Below are 20,000 nucleotides of genomic sequence, written 5' to 3'. Positions count from 1 at the left end.
AGCCTGCTCCCATATGAAGCAATGCATAAGGGCACTCATATTACAGCTAGCCTGCTCCCATATGAAGCAATGCATAAGGGCACTCATATCACAGCTAGCCTGCTCCCATATGAAGCAATGCATAAGGGCACTCATATTACAGCTAGCCTGCTCCCATATGAAGCAATGCATAAGGGCACTCATATCACAGCTAGCCTGTTCCCATATGAAGCAATGCATAAGGGCACTCATATCACAGCTAGCCTGTTCCCATATGAAGCAATGCATAAGGGCACTCATATCACAGCTAGCCTGCTCCCATATGAAGCAATGCATAAGGGCACTCATATTACAGCTAGCCTGCTCCCATATGAAGCAATGCATAAGGGCACTCATATCACAGCTAGCCTGTTCCCATATGAAGCAATGCATAAGGGCACTCATATCACAGCTAGCCTGCTCCCATATGAAGCAATGCATAAGGGCACTCATATCACAGCTAGCCTGCTCCCATATGAAGCAATGCATAAGGTCACTCATATCACAACTAGCCTGTTCCCATATGAAGCAATGCATAAGGGCACTCATATGACAGCTAGCCTGTTCCCATATGAAGCAATGCATAAGGGCACTCATATCAACACTTGTGCAGCCAAGCAAACCTTTAAATCGTCCGTGTCAACTTTCCATTAGTTTTGTGTAAATGGAAGACCAGACACATGCACCTCATGGACAGACCAGAATGTTGGAGGAAATATTGGAGGTAGGTGTTGCACAGGTAAATACTGTGAAGTGAACTCCTGAACTCTCCCAAGCACATACTACTATTCAAAGTACCGCACTAGCTCACCTGCAAGACATGGAAAACATGACTCAGCTTGTAGAAAGCATCAGGAATATCCAAAGCAGGTAGACATGCAGGTGGACCCAGTTGCATAATGGGAACATAAAACTCTTCATTTGATTAGTAAGCTCCACCTCAGTAAAGAGTTTGCACATACCACCAGGTATTTTGAGTCACATGAAAGACATACCCAATCAAATTGGTACTGGGAAAATTCCTTATAAGACTCAAGCACAGAAGGCTCAAAGGCACAAGTAATAAATGCAGCATATGCTGCCACCTGTGATGCTGAGAACAAGGAAAGTGCTGTACTCTTGAGTAAGCCATCCTTTGAGATGTTAGACTGAGGCTATCATCTGCCTGAGTTGTAGGTGGCTTAGGTGGATGTGAAAGATCACAAACAACCTATCAAAGTGTGGGTCCTTAATTTAACACAACATAAAAACATTATTTACATATTTATAAAAATATAAATATAAATATATATATATATATATATATATATATATATTTATATATTTATATATATATATATATATATATATATATATATATATATATACGGGTCTACTTCATAAGAACGAAAACCCACTTAACCAAATCACTAAGTGTTGAGATGACTTCGCTGAAACCTCAAATGAATGAAGACTCAGATTACTGATTACAAACTCCGGGAAAGTAACCACATGTCCAGCACCACAAAAAAAATCAAACTGAAGCAAATTAAACCCATCCATTTGAGGGGCTTCACACCAGTCAGCCCCCTAGTTGGGTGGCTGTGGCCCCCACACCTTCTAACTAAATATACCTACTCCAAGACCATACTACAGTAGGGAAAGGTGCAAAGTTCATGAGACATCCTTGCCTTATACCATACTTCATGCATATTTCTTTACTCAGCTACCCATCCACTATTACTCTCATTGTATTATTCTGATATGTCAACATACACACCTTCTTAATTCTATTACATATCCCATACTTCTCCATAACATCCCACAAAGCATCATGTTCTACTCTGTCAAATGCCTTGCTAATATTACCTACCATAAGTTTCACATCCTATCTTTTACTATAATAACATCCATAATTTCTCTCACAACCAATAACAATTCCTGACATCCCTTACCTTTTATACCATATATACTTTCTTCCATAATATCCCTCACCTCTCCTTCCATTCTCCTCTGTATTATTCTCAGAAAAAAATAAAATGCGTGTTATTTAGTGTGATGGAGCTCCAATTTTTTTTGTTCTTCTCATCTTTCTTAGCTATACATCAATATTCCACTCCATAACTTTTCATAAACAACCCCCTCCTTTAATCGTTCATTTAGTATATTTACAAAATACTCTCTTTGCCAATCCATTTATTTCTTGTACATCCTATACCCTATACCATCTAGCTATGATCCTGAATCAACATTTTTCAAATCCATCCTAAATGTTTTTCTTTGTATTCTCTCTTATTTTCCCTCTTTTTATTCTTATACATATTTTCCACACGTGGTACTATGGTACTTATAATTTTTTGATGTGTTCTTTTGACCTTTCCTTTTACATTTTTAATTCCCCTCATTCTACTAATATCCTCCTGAACTATTTTATCCAAATATACAGATACCTCCTGTCTTCTCCCTTGTAAATAACGTCATTTTTTATTTCTTTTTCTATATCATATTATCTTGTATTATGCTTTAAATTCTCTAATATATCGATATATATTTTCCCATACTTCACTTTTTTCTTTCTTTCTTATACCATCCTGCTACTGAAAAAAAACACTTCTTATATATCTACTTAATTTCAATCCACTATTCAGAACAATGTTTAAAGAAGTCCTTCATGGTGATAGGATCCTTCCTGCTCTCCAATCTCATCCTATAATTCTCAGGTATTATTTTTATTCCCTTTCCTATTTTAATATCCCCCCTTTCTTTCATCACCTCCATCTGTATACCAAAAGGATCTGAAAACCCATTCAACAAGGGATAGATAAATAAATAAAACTAAACTATACTTAAAAGAGCATTCGAATAGATACTGCAGCATCAAATACACTTTGATAACATCAACGCTGTGACATGGAGAAAGCTTTAAGTTCTGCACTGATGGGCTGAATATAACTGTCTAAGGGTTCAACTAGTCACAAGATATTTTTTGGAATAGGCAAGCCCAACTGCATCCCACCCACCATGCTAATTATATATACTGACTCCAAGATCGCATAATCCTCATTATAGTGCCGTCTCGGAGTTAGTATACATATTTATTTAGCAGGGGTTGTGGGGGGTGCAGTGGGGTTTGCTCCCCTGCGGAAATGTACATTATTTATTTGTTTGTGTTTTTAAATTACAATTTCAAAGTTTCAAAACTTTGATCTTATGGTCTCAACCATTTGCAGTTTGTAGTTTTGAAACATTCAGTTGTAAAGTAGATCCGTATACCTATTGATGTGTGTGTGTGTGTGTGTGTGTGTGTGTGTGTGTGTGTGTGTGTGTGTGTGTGTGTATATATATATATATATATATATATATATATATATATATATATAGGACTGCTCACATTAGTCAAATAGCCCATACATCTCCCTCACAAACATCAGCTGCAAAAGGTTGACAAACCAAACATTGACATGTTACCACACATGTGCCAAAAAAAAAACTTTGGCACATGCCAAAAAAAAAATATTATAATTTTTTGTTGGAGGCAAGCCCACCTGCAACCCACACCCCATGCTAATTATATATACTGACTCCAAGATTGCATAATCCCCAGGGGAAAGGATATATTCCCTACCCTGGGATTGTCAAGCTCACACACCAATCAACCATCTGCATATCTCGGCCAAATGTGGTCGAATAACCAGATGCTGACAAACCTGCATTGAGATCAAATGCAGGACCCTCTCTCTCTCTCTCTATATATATATATATACATATATATATATATATATATATATATTTTACAAAATGGTGAACTTCAGAAAACCACAAAAATGTATCTCTTTTCTACATTTTTGCAGGGGAGGGGCAAGCCCCCCTGTAACTCCTCCACCCCATGCACACACACACACACACACACACACACACACACACACACACACACACACACACACACACACACACATATAGAGCTATACCGCAGACGGGCCAACCATGACAGTTCGACATTTCACGTTTTGCGGTTTTGGATATTCGCCGTTACTGTAGTTCATGCTATAGGTGTCGCTCAATTCCGATTGGCTGAACTGGGTTTTTGATTTCGTAATATAGACCCCTGTGGTCATGTGGGTTTCCTCTGGGTGCTCCAGTTTCTTCCCACATTTCAAAGACATGCAGTAGGTGGGTTGGATGCTCTAAATTGGCCATAGTGTGTGCATGAGTGAGTGGTGTTAATGAACTACCATGGCAGGACTAGCCACTTGGTAGTCTAACCTTGGCTCAAAATGATTGTCATTGCAGAAGTGACACCCTGACCCCTGATTGGAAAGGGGGTTGATGATGGATGGATGGATATGCATGCCAGGAGCAAAATTACACAATGTGAGGTAGGCCTTAGAATGCCTTAAAGGAGAACCACACCCACAGACTTAAAAACATGTTTATCGCATCATGATTTGGTGTTTCCTGCATTTTAACACCACTCTGGAGCTATTTATAGGTTTTTAAATATTTTTATACAAAATTTCTGAGTCTGCCCACATGGGGTCTAGCATCTTGAAGTGATCTTGATTGTTTAGTCTACCTCTAGGTATCCCACAATGCAGTACTTGTCTGTAAAATAATACATCATGCAGGCCTCTTTCTTCCTAATGCTCCCATCACTGCAATGATTTTACATGCATACACTGCTGTCTTTCAGTCAGTTAGTTTTAACTAACATTTCATGCCATTCAGTGACTGCTTAAAACACAAATTATGCAAATGCCACAGAACAGACTTCCAAAGTGTTTTTTTATTGCTGCTTCTTTTTAGAATGGCTAAACTGCAATATTTTGTGTAGCCTGAATTGTACTACTTTGACTCATCTCCCATCCCCCTTCACACCTAACTTCCCTAGCTGTCAAAGTGCAAAGGGTAATTTGAGCTGTTACCTGCTGTGATTGAATCATGTTCTCATTCCTTGCTCTAGCCTTTACTTTCTGTATGGGTAGGCGAAGAACCAGGGAGCTGTGACATCGCAGCATGGGTGGGTTTTTAGGACGGTCATGGTGATGTCAGTTTGGGGAGGGAATTGGCCAGAAAACTACCTGTATTCATTGGCTTTGATAACATCAATGAATGGGAGACTGCAGCAAGCTTTTCCAGGGTGGGAAAATTTTTTTTTAAAGGTGAAACCACCACAGTACTGTAAGGTACTGTTCTATTGGAGAGAAACAGTCAATTTAAAATATTTGAAATGCTGTATTGTTGCTTATCCATAATAGGGGCTGTAAATAGGGAACAAAAGGGCAGAGAAGTCGAGCATTTAATAATAGAACCCCATTGTTGTCCTTTAATATATATAAGGAAGTGTGGCTCTGTTTTTATTCATGTTGGTACAAATGATCTCGTCCTCTCTATTAGTAGGGAACTTAAAGCCTTCTTAGATAGCATAGCATGTACAGGTGTTAGGATATCTTTTTCACAAATCACATATAGAACAGAGAGTGAGGCCATCGTCAATGAAAATATTTTTTGGATAAATATCTACATGAAAAAATGGCCCATTTTAAAAAGTGAAAATGTGTACAGCATCCGAGCCTAATTTTGGGCATACATATTTAGATAGAATGCAGTGCACTTGTCAAGAACAAGGGAGTAGAATTTTTGTAGCAGATATATTGAAATATATGACTGACACAAGACAAGATTTTTCCTAGATCAGAAATGTAACAGTTCACAGATAGCAGCATTTAATGTGTCTCTGATACTTGTAAATGTTAAGAGCATTAGTAATATTTTTTTACTGGAACATTTCTTACATTCGTTTGCTCCTGAGGTTAATTCCTTGGCATCCTTATATCATACACATAATAAGCCGGTTATGATCGGTGATCCATACATAATCTTCTATGCTATAATTATTATTATTATTATTATTATTATTATTATTACAAGAAATGCAACATCTAATATAAGCAGTGCAGTGCACTGATTTGGGTCATTATGTAATAAAATCCAGCACTCAGATTCACCCTACCCCAGGAATGATGTTATTACTTTATAGCATGAGCTCCGTCATGCGTTAATGATGCCACATATCTCTGCAGAGTTTACATTTGTACTGAAGAATACTGCAACATGAAGTAAGCTTCATGGTTGTAAAATCACATAAACATGACTTAGTTACGGTTACTTTTTTCTTTTCCTTTTTTAGTACTTGCTATTCGGGCAACATGACTTGCATCAAAACAAATGAATGTCCAAGTAAGTGTTATGTTCCTTTTTGTTTTGTTTTCTCACCATTGCTACTGTTTACTTATTTGCTAACTTATTTTATTATTCCTGTCCATTTCCTGTATCCACTTTTGGGCCAGGGTGTGGTAGCTGCTCCACTTACTTCTCATACTGAAACCTTTCAAGCTGTGCAGCCTTTACAAACATAAATTTGGCTTTGGTTCATTTTACTCCCGAAAAGCTTGTCATATTCCAGCTGCTTATATACATTTCCAAATATATAATGTTTCTCCCTGATGTTCATTTGTTTATTGATCTTTTGTATCAGTGTCAACAATTGTCATCCTGTGCCTTGAGTTATTTCTTATTATGTTCCATAATATAGTGAAATGTAGGTAAGAGATCTTTTGATGTTCAAACTGCTCACAGTTATGTGTAGAATGTGTATGGAGTGTGCATGCATTCTGCAATAGACTGGCATCCCATACTGCACTGGTTCTTGCCTTTTGCCAAATCTGTGGCCTGATAATGCATATATATAATAAACACACTACATTAGTTTGGTTGTTGTATAAAACGTTTCAAGTTTAGCAAAATATATATACTCAACTACATATTTTGACAGTTATCCCATTTGAAGAAAAAAAAAACTTGAAACAAGTTAGAACTAGAAGAAATAACAGTCTCTCCGGGACAGCAAAGAAGACAGCAAGGGTAACCTATGTTATTACTTTGACTAGCATAACTGGTTTATACTATGTCATGGTCTCTAGCAACAATCAATGTGTCGAAGTACGGCAACAGAGAAGCAATGATGGGCTGCAATGAAGTCCACTGTGGAAGGAAAGAATGGAATTGAGGAAGGCCAAAATGTAGTGGATGTCATAATGCAGTAAACATTGGCTCTGGGTGATTTGGTTTGATTGCCTGTTATTGATGGGACACAGATCTCATGCAAAAAAGTTGATTGCTGACGACAATAGCGATGATGACATAATGCAGGTTCAAGGACTTAAGTGAAACCACATATTTTTATTATTTATTTATTGACTAGCTGACTGATTGATATGTTAATTATAGTCTGTAGTCAATTTTTATGTTAACATATGACAGTAGCTGTGTTTTGGAAACTACAAATGTCAGGTGGCAGAGAATTCCAAACTTTGGGACGGATATGAGTAACCGCTGTGCTGATGGATTTGAATGTGTGACTTCTAATATACACAGCAGCTGCCTAGGAACCGAAAAAAAGTAGCTCCCAGCTATGAGCCTATGTATACTTAACTATCTTGGTACAAGATAGTTTCTTGATTTACAAGCTGTATGCCCATTGGAGTTACATTGTTTTTAAATCAAAATGTGTGAACTGCAGCTTTCATAATCATATTCTAGCTTTCATAATCATATTCTGCCTTGATTTATGAAATGAAAAGTTTAGTCACTGGCACCTGCCTGGTGGTTTTGTAAAAAATACCTCATGTGAAAATATTTATCTTTATTTATTATTTGTTGACTGGGTTAGTTCCACTAAGCATGACTTTAATTTTAAGGGAGAACTGAGGTGATACTTATATAGATGTGGAGAATTTTTAATAGGTACTACAATGTCAGTTATGTTCTCCCAAACTAACACCAGGTCTGGCAGATGGGTTCTCAGTTTATTCAAAAGATGTCATCTCAGGTGTGCTGCCCCCCCCCCCCCCATTATGCTGTACAGTAGTGTAATTTCCTGAACATGTATACATGTGTTTGGTTTGGGCATATAACCAACTGCCTTGTTATATTATTGATATCAAAGGCTAGTGTACAACTTATTAATACACTGACACTATTAATATTGATGCTATGTGGGAATGATGCTTAACCCTAAGAGGTCCTGTATAGAAAGGTGAATTTAACCAAAACCCAGTTTGCACTGTTGTACAAAAATAGCATGTATTTGGTTTTTAAGCAATACAAGTGATAATGTTAGCATTATAGAGGGATAAAGCCCTGGCATTGATCTAGGTGACACAAGTCTGATTTGCAAGTAAGGCAAGAGAAAATGGGTTTGCCCATCCTTGGTTTAAGGGTGAGATGAAACCAAATATGCAGTCGCAATCCAACACCGTAAGGTCAGTTTTGCAGTGGGTATCTTGGGGGCAGGCTTACAGCTCACCAAACCAGCACTGATGGTAGCCCCCATGAGTGAACGTACAGAAGTGGACATTGTGAGTCAGCATTTTGATACAGTTAGTTCATCCCCCTTACCAGGAATGGGGACTGATACTTTTACAAATGCTGTCATTGATGGGCTGCCAGAAGGATCACAAATTCTCAAGTGTATGCCTGAATAATGTCAGTCCATATTTTTGTTGGTAATTATGTGTTATATTTTGTTGTATTAAAAATCATCAACTAAGCAAATGAAACAGCCTTCAAACCTTCAAGCCCTGCTGTGAAAGGAGTGATATTGAATTTGCTTTTGAATTTTCTGAGTTGGTGTGACAGTTAAAGTTAAATGCCACCAAGGTACCATGTCTAAATGACCCCATATCTATCATGACAAAGTTAAAAGGAAGGGGTGCTGTTTTATAAACTTTTTAAACTTTTCAGTTTTTTAAGCGTTACAAGCTTTTCTACATATTGATAATTTCTGTTGTGCAAGTTTATTCATCTGACATCCTTTACATGATTTAATGTAATTTAATACACATGATTCAATGTAATTGAACATTCTTACATTTGTTATTGCTGAGTTTCATAAAGGATGGCCATTAAGGGTTGAATTTACATGGTACAATGGATTGTAAAAATACAAGTGATGCATTATCTCTGTGGTCACAATGTAATTCATTTAAATTTTGCAAAAGCTCTGTTATGCTTGGTGGGCAGGACTTGAAGGTTTGAAGGTTTCGATTTTAAACTTTGAAAAAGTCTTAAATGGAGAGGAGAAAAGTGCTTAGCTTGGTTTAATAAATAGAATGAGGGATGTGGAAGTGTGGCTCACTTTGTTTTTTGTTCCTGCTTATATTTTGCGTCATCTTTATATATTTTGTTGTATCGTTCTACAATTATAAGGAAATGTTGTTACTTTCAATAAAGGTGCTTTAAAAAATTAGGAAGAGCAGATACAAACGACAACATATTAAATATTCCACATGAGGATTGATCTTTGGCCTTTGTAATATCTTTCTGTTATAGACTCACAAACACACACACACACACACACACACACACACACACACACACACACACACACACACACACACACATGCATGCATACATAAATTCACCCTTGCGTATATGCATGCATGCTTATGCATATTTAAGCTAGTGGAAAAAAAGTTAATGCTCCATCACTCTTTCCCAGAAGTTGAAGCTAGGAATTTCGCAGCTAGCCATCGCCTTCTGATACGTCAAGATGAGATATGTCATGCCTCTTTGAAACATTACTTTGTCCTGCTCTGCACTTCTGATTTCTACTGCCTGTCACATCCTCTGTGAAATAATACTTTCTCATATCCAAGATAACATTTTATCCTTTAATTCAGAACTCATGATTTCTCTTTCTCCCTGTTTTTTTTATTTTCAGTTCCTTTCCTTCAGAATTCTATTAATGATTTTATGAGCCAGGATTGGTATTGATATAAGCAATACTGTACCTTAGGATGAAAAGCCTCAGCCAATGAAACCTTTCCTCATAAGTTTTTCCTTTCATCCCTTTAACCTTCCTAAACTTTCTAGCGTCTGTGTTTCCTTTTCCTTATATTGTATCCAACCAACATGCAGTATACCAAATAAGCCCTTCCTGCTGACTTTCACAGTAGACCGATGACCTCCTTGTCCATGGATATGCTGGTCATCATCCTGCAGGCCTTGTCTGCTTTCTTTCTCTTCTATTGTTTGTAGTTCTTTGCTGCATTTAAACCACCCCTACATTTAATCCTGTTCTGTGGATTTAATTTGCACCCCCCTATATGTTTACATGCCCTCATTGGGTTACCACCTTGCACTTCCCATCACAGTTTTAGCTGTGGTTATGCATACATTTTCATGGTGACATATTCCTTTATCCAAGACACTAATTAACTATTTAGAAAATAAATTTAATAAAAAAAAATGCTAACAGATTTTCTTTTGTTCTGGACTATTTCCATTTCAGGTATTTGCTCTGTCACTGGTGGCCAGAATGTCCGTACATTTGATGATAGTACCTACCAACTCAGAGGAGCCTGCAGCTACTACTTGGTGAAGACAGACAGTTTTGCAATATATCTGAACAATAAAGTCTGTCATAAGGTACTGTGTGTTGTGCTGAAAACAGAGTGCATATCTGTTTTAAATTTCTAGCAAAAAATAAAACAATAACATGTTAAGGTGTAAATCACTTGATATATGTAAACTGAGACCAAAACACAGCCACTATTGTTCATCACTTGATATGTACTAATGAGGATGATCCCATATGCCACAATGGATAACCCCGCACTTACATATGCCACAATGGATAACCCCGCACTTACATATGCCACAATGGATAACCCCACACTTACATATGCCACAATGGATAACCCCGCACTTACATATGCCACAATGGATAACCCTGCACTTACATATGCCACAATTGATTACTGCACACTTACATATGCCACAATGGATAATCATACACTTACATATGCCACAATGGATAACTGTGCACTTACATATACACAATGGATAAGCCTGCACTTACATATGCCATAATGGATAACTGCATGGTTACGTATGCCACAACAGATAACTGTGCACTTATATGCCACAATGGATAACCGCACACTTACATATGCCACAATGGATGACCCCACACTTACATATGCCACAATGGATAACCCCGCACTTACATATGCCACAATGGATAACCCCGCACTTACATATGCCACAATTGATTACTGCACACTTACATATGCCACAATGGATAATCATACACTTACATATGCCACAATGGATAACTGTGCACTTACATATACACAATGGATAAGCCTGCACTTACATATGTCATAATGGATAACTGCATGCTTACGTATGCCACAACAGATAACTGTGCACTTACATATGCCAGAATGGATAACCCCACATTTACATATGCCATAATGGATAACACCTCACTTACATCTGTTTCCTTAAGAACTGCCTGAAATGCTACCCCAAATTTTGGAACAAGTAGACAGTTCTTCTGCTGTGGCCCATACACAGACCGCAACAGAAACCATGTGACCTGGATCTCACTATGCTCTGGACAGGATAATAGATCCACAGTAAGCTGATTGCAAAACATATTGAAATATTGATGAGGTTCAAATGTGACTATTAAACTATCTTGTATAAGTAAATGACAACTTTTTGGATTTCCGTATCTCCAGTTGTTATTTAGTTGTGGAATTGTTCATCGTGGTGTGATACTATCTTGTATAAGTGCCTACAGAGTGCGTTATTCTACTCGGATCATCTTAACTTGGGTTTAGGATGCTTCAGATCTCAGATCTTCATTGTGTGCTGCTTATATCGATACTCTACCTACTGTGGTCAGTTTTATGTATACTTTCTCTCCAACACATCACTGCCTTTCCACAATAGTCATTTGTTACCATTAACGATTTTCGTGTCTCTCTATCCGGCCCTGAATTTTTCTGATGTTCTTGTAGCCATTTTTCAGTAATATCCGTGCCTTGATCCTTGCAGTATGTTATCTCCCCAGCATACATTTCCCTCCAATAGTCTACTTACTCTCCAAAAACAGCTCTTCCTAACCACTTGGATTTCAGTCGCTAGCATGAGGTGCCCCTTATGTGACAACTTTTGCGATACTGTTCACTCAACGTATGTGACCCATTAACGCAACACACAACATGTTATTGAATCAGATTGTGCGGCAGATTCACAGTGCAAGACTTCTTTAAAATGGGGGAGGCTTGTAATGTGTCAGTGGTCTGTCTTATACAAAATTAGTTCCTCGGAGTGTTCTCCTCCCCTTGAATCATCTGCATTTCAGGATGTGTACCTGTTGTCAGCTCTGGATAACATTGCATTCTGATGACAATCCTCTGCAGTGCTCACAGATAGACACACGGGTACCATATATTTTGTTAAAATTAAATTTCCTAAGCTTTCAGTCATATAAAACAGAGAAGGTGAAGCTTCAGCATGACAAAACAAATACACATACATATGTTCAGAAACACATACACAAATGCAAACTTTTTGGAAGGAGAGGCCTCCTTGTACCCCTGATGTGGGGAGCGGAGCTTAAATGTAATAATTTCAGAGTGTCAGAACATTGAAGAGAAATGAGGAACTTTACTGATAAATGTTTTTCTTTTTTTGTTTTTTGTTTTTACTGATAGTAATACAGATTTCTTATAGTGAACAGTTATTGGAGAGTTGCCTGCTTGAATGGTCTTCCCTGCTAAACTATGAATAGCAAAGGTTCAAAGGTTGAAAAGCTTGGACATCTAAATGATATTCGGAGTCTGCAACATTACTCTGTCTTCAGTGATTTTCAAATCACTTATAGCAGTGTGTGTAGGCTTTTGATCGATATCTTTAAGGTGACAGACATGCTTTTACTATATTATTAAGAAGACATACCATTTTTCCATCATATCACTAAGTGAACAGACATATTTCTATCATCAGCAAAGGGGGGACAAAGCTGTCCTGTTCTTTCCTAGTAGATAGGTAACATTTTAACACTTGAACTTGACTCACCCAAGTCAGTGTCTGATACCCTGCATTTGCAATAGTTTCTATACTTTTCTATTTCTCTACAGACTTTAAATTTAGTATATTTTTTATTATAGGTGCTGTAATGTTATGTCATATAATTTTGTCATATTTAGCTGTGTCTGAATTAATTTTCTTATTGAGTGTGTGCATAATGTCATTCCTGTGCAAGAACGTTATACTGAACTGGTCAACAAAAACAAATTATTTTCATCACGAAGCATTCATTATATGTTTATAACAAACTACAGATAAATTATTATTACATTTAAATATAAAAAAATATTGCTGCACAGAAGGGTGTAGTCATTTTATAACAAGAAGGTTGGTAGATGTGTAGGTGAAACATTTTGTTTAGGTGCATTAGTGAGAAAGGTATCATTAAACATGCCACTCACGGCATCACAGAAAATAATTTGCCTTTTATAAGTTGTTTTTTTTTTCTCTTTTGGAGTCTTTTCAGTAGCAGTGCTTCTTGAAACAACTCTTAGTGCACAGGTCTTCTCACGTTCTCTCTCTCTTATCTTTTTCCCTCAGAATGAAGACTTTTCCTGCATTGATTCAGTTGCCCTTCACATGTACGGCCAGGAAAAGGTTGAGATCTTCAGTGATGGACATGTTGACGTTGGAAGTGAAGAAATACCTCTCCCATATCACTTTGACAGTAAGTTGTAAGCAACAGGAAGTCAGTAGATTAAAACCTTTCTGCATTAATCTTACACAGCATTAAACAAAATGAAACATGGAATGTAATATCAGCTTTGCAGTGCTTTCATCACTGAAAGATGTAACACTGAACATGCTTAAGTCATAAGTGATATCCTAGCACTGTCTGTGGTTTACAGTCACATGCTTGATGCTGAGAAGGTTGAGATACACTGCATGAGCCCCGCATTCCGAATGCCAGAATGCTGAATACTGACATTTATTTATTTGTTATTTATTTGTCATTTGTTAACCAGATTAGTCCAACTCAGCCAGGGGCCCATCCAAGGAGAAAAGCTCTAACTTACAATATAAGCAAATACGGTACTAAGAGAAGAATAATAAACATTACCAAAGCATAATATACATTGCAGGAAATATATATTATAGGAGATAAACGTTTTTAGACATACTATAAAGAAAAATAAATTACAGTCTTAGAGAAATGTTTATAGTAATTACAAGCAGAACTAGACATGAGTATACACAAAATGAGGGTACATGGTAGAAATAGCGTGGTATTAAATAAGGAGATGTAGGTAGGTGAAAGTCAGATATAGAGCACAAGCGATTATTGAAAAAGGTGGCTAATGAGTCAAAGAAGGTAGCTGTATTAGCAATATGAGAGATGGTAAAGAAGTGCAAGGTAGGAGCATGGGAGATTTAGTGGGATCTTGGCAATGACGGGTGCTGGCATTTAGGAGAAAATGAGTTCGGACTTAAAGAGATTAGTGCTAGAAATAGTTTGGATGTTAGGGGAGAGCTTGTTCCAAGCCTGGGAGTTACTGTTTTTGTAAAGAAGTTTGCCACTATTTTTGTGAGGTTTCTAGGTGTCTTGTAGGTGCTGGTCTGAGCTTCGATGAGTATGGAAGGGAGGTATAAAGGGATATAAGGGAGGGGAGAGAGGGTCAAGCTAAGGGTTTGGAAAGTAAAGAGTGTGTGAGTTGCAGCTGGAAAAACTGCAGGTGTTGGAGGAAGTCCAGTCAGTGAAGTTGTTTCAAGGCAAGGCAGTGATGTGTTTTATAGGGTTGGTTACACTGTAATAGGTTTGACACAGTTTAGATAAAATGGTGGTGTGTAGATGAGTAAAGATAGGAGAGGCATACAGATGGCAGGGTAGGAGGAATGCTGGAGCTTTGTTTGGAGTCAGGGGTTACGTATTTTTTATTTCTATAGAGTAAACCGAGTTTCTGATTTGTCTTTTTGATGCAGTGTTGTATATGGGTATTGGCTTTCAGTTGGTCATCGATTATTATACCGAGGAATTTGTACATGGTTCTGCATGAATGATGGTATGATCCAGAGAAGAAATGTTGAAGGTTGTTTTCAGATGAGAGAGGGTTGTGGGAAGAAAGAGGAAAAGTTGAGTTTTCTTGGGGTTAAATTTTAGTTGGTTGGCAGTTTGCCATTTTTCAATGGACAGAAAGCTGCTTTGAGTGATGGAGATGAGGTTAGAAATGTTGTCAAAGCAGTTGATAAGGGTGGAGTCTTTCACATATTGTATAAGGGTGGGATCTGTACAGGAAGCATGTAGTTGGTTGGTAAAAATATTAAAGAGTAGAGGGCCAAGAATGGAGCCTTGAGGGACTCCAGTATGAATGGGTAGAAAAAGGGAGCAGGTGGACTGCCATCTCACTGACTGCTGTCTGTTAGTGAGATAGACAGAGAACCATTTAATAGTAGAGGAGGATAGGTTGAGATTGGATAGATTATTAAGAAGTGAGAGAGTGGGAGACAGTATCAAAAGCTTTTGAGAGGTTGAGGAAGAGGCAAAAAACAAGTAGATTTTTGTCTTTAGCTTTTGCAATTGTCTGAGTAAATGACAGAAGGGCATTGGATGTACTATGATGGGGTCTGAAACCGTGTTGGGTAGGGGTTAGGAGGTTATTGTCTATTAGGTAACTGAGCAGCTGGTTGTGTATGCATTTTTCAAGGAGTTTAGATAGTATAGAGAGGATTGCAATAGTTTGGTAGTTGGAGGGTTCATTATTATTGCTTCTTTTGTGTAAAGGGAAGGTCTAAAAAGGTCTCCATATGCCTGGCACAGTGTATTCCTGTATAGCTCTATCAATCAAAATGGAGACAGGGTAGGCTATTGCACGAGCAGCTAATTTAAGAAAGAGGGGAAGAAGGTTGTCATCGGAGGGGGAACAAGGTTTTAATTTAAGCAGAAGAGATCTTATGTAAGAAGTTGGGATGGGTTAAGTGTAAAAGAAGTGCTATTGTTAGAGCTGGGAGTGGTATGCATGATATTAGGATTTTGACTATTTTGGGTTAGTTTGTGAATAGATTCTATGAGATAGGAGTTTGAAAGAGTGGCGGTTTTGAGGGGAGTTTTGTTTGGGTAGGGGTGGGGGTGTTAGGATTGCCTGGATACAGGATAGAGTGCCAGAATTTTTGGGAGGACAGAGTTATGGGTGAGATGGGCATTAGAAAATATTTTTTTCTTATCCTTGTTAATGTGCTTTTTTGTGAGGTTATAAAGTTCTTTATATTTTTGGTGAAGGGAAGTAGATTTAGTTATAATCCATAGTTTCCAGGTGCTATCCTTTTTTTCATAAGAGTGATGGTGTCTTTTGAGAGCCATGGGGTGTGGGTTGTTTTCATTCTAACTTTTCTAAGAAGTACCAGGGAGTCAAAGATGGCAAGGAAAGTTTGACTGAAATCTAGGACAGCATCATTTTGGGGGGGGGGGGGTGTATTTCAGAATGGACAAATTTATGGAATTCAGCATGTTGTTGAAAGTATCATCATTAATGAGAGGTTGCTACATTATCTATAGAGATGTAACTTAGATACCTGAATAGAGTGTCTGTATACTCGGATAGGGAAGTGGTCACTAAGGGAGTCTGGTAACGTAGTTGGGTTTTGATAGAGGTTAGGGCAGATGTTAAGATCCCATCCAGGGTGGAGCTATTGTTATTATTTTTGTTGACAAGAGTGATTGTAGTTAGTAGCTGATGAAAGCCATAAAGTTTGATGTTTAGGGAAGGGCTGGCTGTGGATATTTTTTGTCACCAATTATTAACGTCTCCTAGCAGAACATTTTCATAGAGAATATGGAGTGGCATCCATGAGGGGATGGATTCAAGAATGGGAATATTGTTTACAGGTGGAATATAAATAGCAGCAATGAAAACTTTCTTTGGGCGGTTAAGGTGGCAGATGATAACTAGTTCAGCTGGATGGAAATTTAGGTAGGAAATGGTTAGGGGGGGACAAATTTAGATGTTCGAAGTACATGATAGTGATTCCACTACCTTTTCCGGTGACTCTGTCTTGTTGGTAGATGTAGTTGGGGGGCAGGATTTCTGTGTTGGGAATGTGAGGTGTTTATCCATAATTACTGACTGTCCAAACTTGCTTCCTTTTTTCACCCATGTTAGTTCTTTATCCTTGGTCCACAGGGGTAGGGAATTTATGCGTTTGAAACAATTTTTAGACTAGTCAGTAGTCTGCATGATGAGTTTTGGTGAAAGGTTTCAGTGAATGCTTGACTTGATTTTCCAATCATCGAGCATTTAATAGTAACCTTTGTCCACGTTATAAACATACTAGGGTACTTAGTTTACAGAAGGAGAGGAAGGACATGATATGAGAGGTTACAGCTTCCTAATGTAAAACAGAATCAAGATAATAAGTGCAAGTGACTGAAGTAAAGGGGAGAATGGTGTGCATTACATGAGGTCTATGTTTGGCTATCGAATTCTAAAAAACGTGAACTGCGAAGCAAAGTAAAACATCGAATGGAACAATCATTGAACAACAACAATGTCAAAAAAATCTGCATGGAATGACCATAGTCAGCCAACATTACACACACAACCAACCAAGGTGGGGGGGTGTACCCTCACACCCCCCAACTAAATATACCAACTCCAAGATCGCACTACAGTGGAGAAAAGGGAAAATTTACAAGGTTTCTCTTCACTTACCTTATGCAGCATGTTGCTTCCTGGTTGTTGGCCAACTATGGCCATTCAATGTATTTTTTTCAAAGTTGCCATAGTTTTCGCTGTTTTCCGTTTGTTATTCACACTTTGAGTATTTTAGAATTTGGTAGCCAAACATGGACCCCATTACATGGGAGGAGGAGGACAATGCTAGCACAGTTGGCAAAGAGGATTTATATGTTAATGTGATGACTGGAACAGCCTAGCGGGTAAAAGCTAACATCACCGCAACCCAGTCACTGACAGATGTTGTCTGATTACAAACTATCTGTTAATCTCAGCACTGATCCCTGCAGACATGATTTCCTACAGCTAACTTTATTTAATAAACTGTAAATAACAAAGACATTGTAAGCATTAACACAGCAAGCATGCAAAGCAATTGTAAACACTGTTTAAGGTAAATTAAATAAAGAAGAAATATAGACTAGTAGGCATTAAACTTCCAGGTATCAATTTTTTGTAAGTGAGTTTATGCTTTTATTACTGCTTATAACTTTTGCAAGCATATTGAATTAGTTACAAAATAGCTATTAAATATACTATCCATAGAAATGAAGTGGTAGCTATATTCAAAGTCCAAGGAGGTTTCTCCAGCAGCCAAAATGCAATGCTATTTTTATTAAAAAGATGCATCTAAGAGCCCAGCTTGCACAGTGAGTTTGAATGGTTCATTTATCAATTATGCAGACGTGATTTCTGGAAAATACTAATTTGTAATGTTGCGGTAACATTGTTGCCTCACAGTTAGACGTTGCTCGTTCGATTCTCAGTTAGAGTGTGTTCTGTGTGGCGACATGCGTGAATGGGCATTCCTTCATTGAAGGTTGTGCGTTAGGCCCGGCAAGCTAACACGTAAAAATCTACTGCCAATCATTAGCGGACCGGAGTTCCGCTGTGGCGACCCCTAACCGGGAAAAGCCGAAAGACACAACAACAACTAATTTGGAAAGCGAGCAGAAGCTGTCAGCATGATTGATTTCCCTAGCCACTTCTCCTTCAGATATGATGGGAGCAGTAGCCCCAACTTTCTCTCATAATAGCCTGCCTGTGTTCTGAGACATATATTTGCCCATTTAAGGCTGTTTATGCATTTTGTTTCATGACTATGTGAATGTCAACAAGCACTGCATCTGCTATTTAACTATTGTGTATATATTGTCTGCCATTTGGCACAGGATATAGCTGAAAAGGATGCTGCACCAGTCTACCAGGCAAGTAAACAAACTCTAAATAAATAAATGCCCCTGCCTACCTTTGCACATATATTCCACCCTCACAATAGCAATACTTTTAGTAGGTACCCTCCTATGTATACTTTCACCCTGTAGAAATTGGTGTGCCTTTCATGTGATGTATTCATCTTCTCAGTAGCCAGTTCTGACTCTTCTATCTTCACTGATATGTTGACACTCTTACCATGCACTAATCCATCTATCAGTGTGATAGCCTTCCCTTCATTTGTCAGCTTAGAAGTGATCAATATGCACATCCCCACCTAGATATTATTGTTGGGAGGCCATGGTGTTTGGTGACAACAATGGATGCAAAACACTTTCCTATTGGCTTTGGATGTGAATAGCTGGACTATTCAGATCCCTCGAATAAGGACGTATGCTTTATCACAGAAAAAAAACATAAGCTTTCTTATTGAACGTATGTGCTTAGAAGTGCTGACTTATTAATATATATATTTTTGTTTTTGCAGGACTCTTCACTGTTCGCAGAGCTTCCTCTGAAGTGGTAGAAGTTGCCACCATGATGGCTTTCCATATACAGTATAACTTTAAAGACCAAAGGCTTTATGTCCACTTTCACATAGACTGGATGCATGCCACAAAGGGACTCTGCGGCACTTATAACAACAACAAAAACGATGATCTCTTGTAAGTTGCACAATATATTTCTTTTCTGTTGCTATTTTCTAAGGTTAAAAAGTGAAAAAAAATGAAAAAAAAAAATCACTGAGGTGTAACTTTTCACACATAGCCCAGATAATGCATCTTGAAGTCCAAGCAACTTTTCTCTACTTGTCTTCATCCACCATATGCAATGAGAGTCCAACATGGGTTGCAAGTTTTACTATGAAATATTATAAAGAGCAGCATTGCTCTATCACAAGTTGTGGGTTATGGTTTAGAGTCTGATCACTGTTGTGGGCCAGATTCCAAAACAATAGTGGCAGTGTAACACAAAGCCTCCACCAGAAACTTCAATCTTACCTAATCTCCTTCACTGAACATGTCCTCCAGGAACAGATAATGATGTGGGCGGAGTACACCGAGTGCAGAGGAACGGAATCTGCAGCTGGGCGGAGTACACCAAGTGCAAAGGAACGGAATCTGCAGCTGCTGCCCCCGGCAGTGCATGGAATGCCAAACACACATAGTGTTATTC

General features: G+C 38.0%; 1 protein-coding gene across 3 annotated transcripts in view; it reads left to right on the top strand.

Moving 5' to 3' along the window:
- The window catches only part of LOC122791664, a 384,215-nt gene that overhangs the window by 216,593 nt on the left and 147,622 nt on the right, over positions 1 to 20,000 (top strand). For all 3 annotated transcript variants that reach the window (XM_044059492.1, XM_044059493.1, XM_044059489.1), the window contains 4 exons: positions 6,185 to 6,234; positions 10,349 to 10,485; positions 13,483 to 13,609; positions 19,312 to 19,489. In XM_044059492.1, coding sequence (XP_043915427.1) covers positions 6,185 to 6,234; positions 10,349 to 10,485; positions 13,483 to 13,609; positions 19,312 to 19,489 — 492 coding nt within the window. The remainder of the gene's footprint in view (positions 1 to 6,184; positions 6,235 to 10,348; positions 10,486 to 13,482; positions 13,610 to 19,311; positions 19,490 to 20,000) is intronic.

The sequence above is a fragment of the Protopterus annectens genome, chromosome 17.part0 (genome assembly GCF_019279795.1).
Source record: "Protopterus annectens isolate FY-2018-M chromosome 17.part0, PAN1.0, whole genome shotgun sequence".
In the NCBI taxonomy this organism is placed as follows: Eukaryota; Metazoa; Chordata; order Ceratodontiformes; family Protopteridae; genus Protopterus; species Protopterus annectens.
The sequence above is the reverse complement of the archived record's forward strand: the minus strand, read 5'-3'. Positions and strand labels throughout refer to the sequence as shown.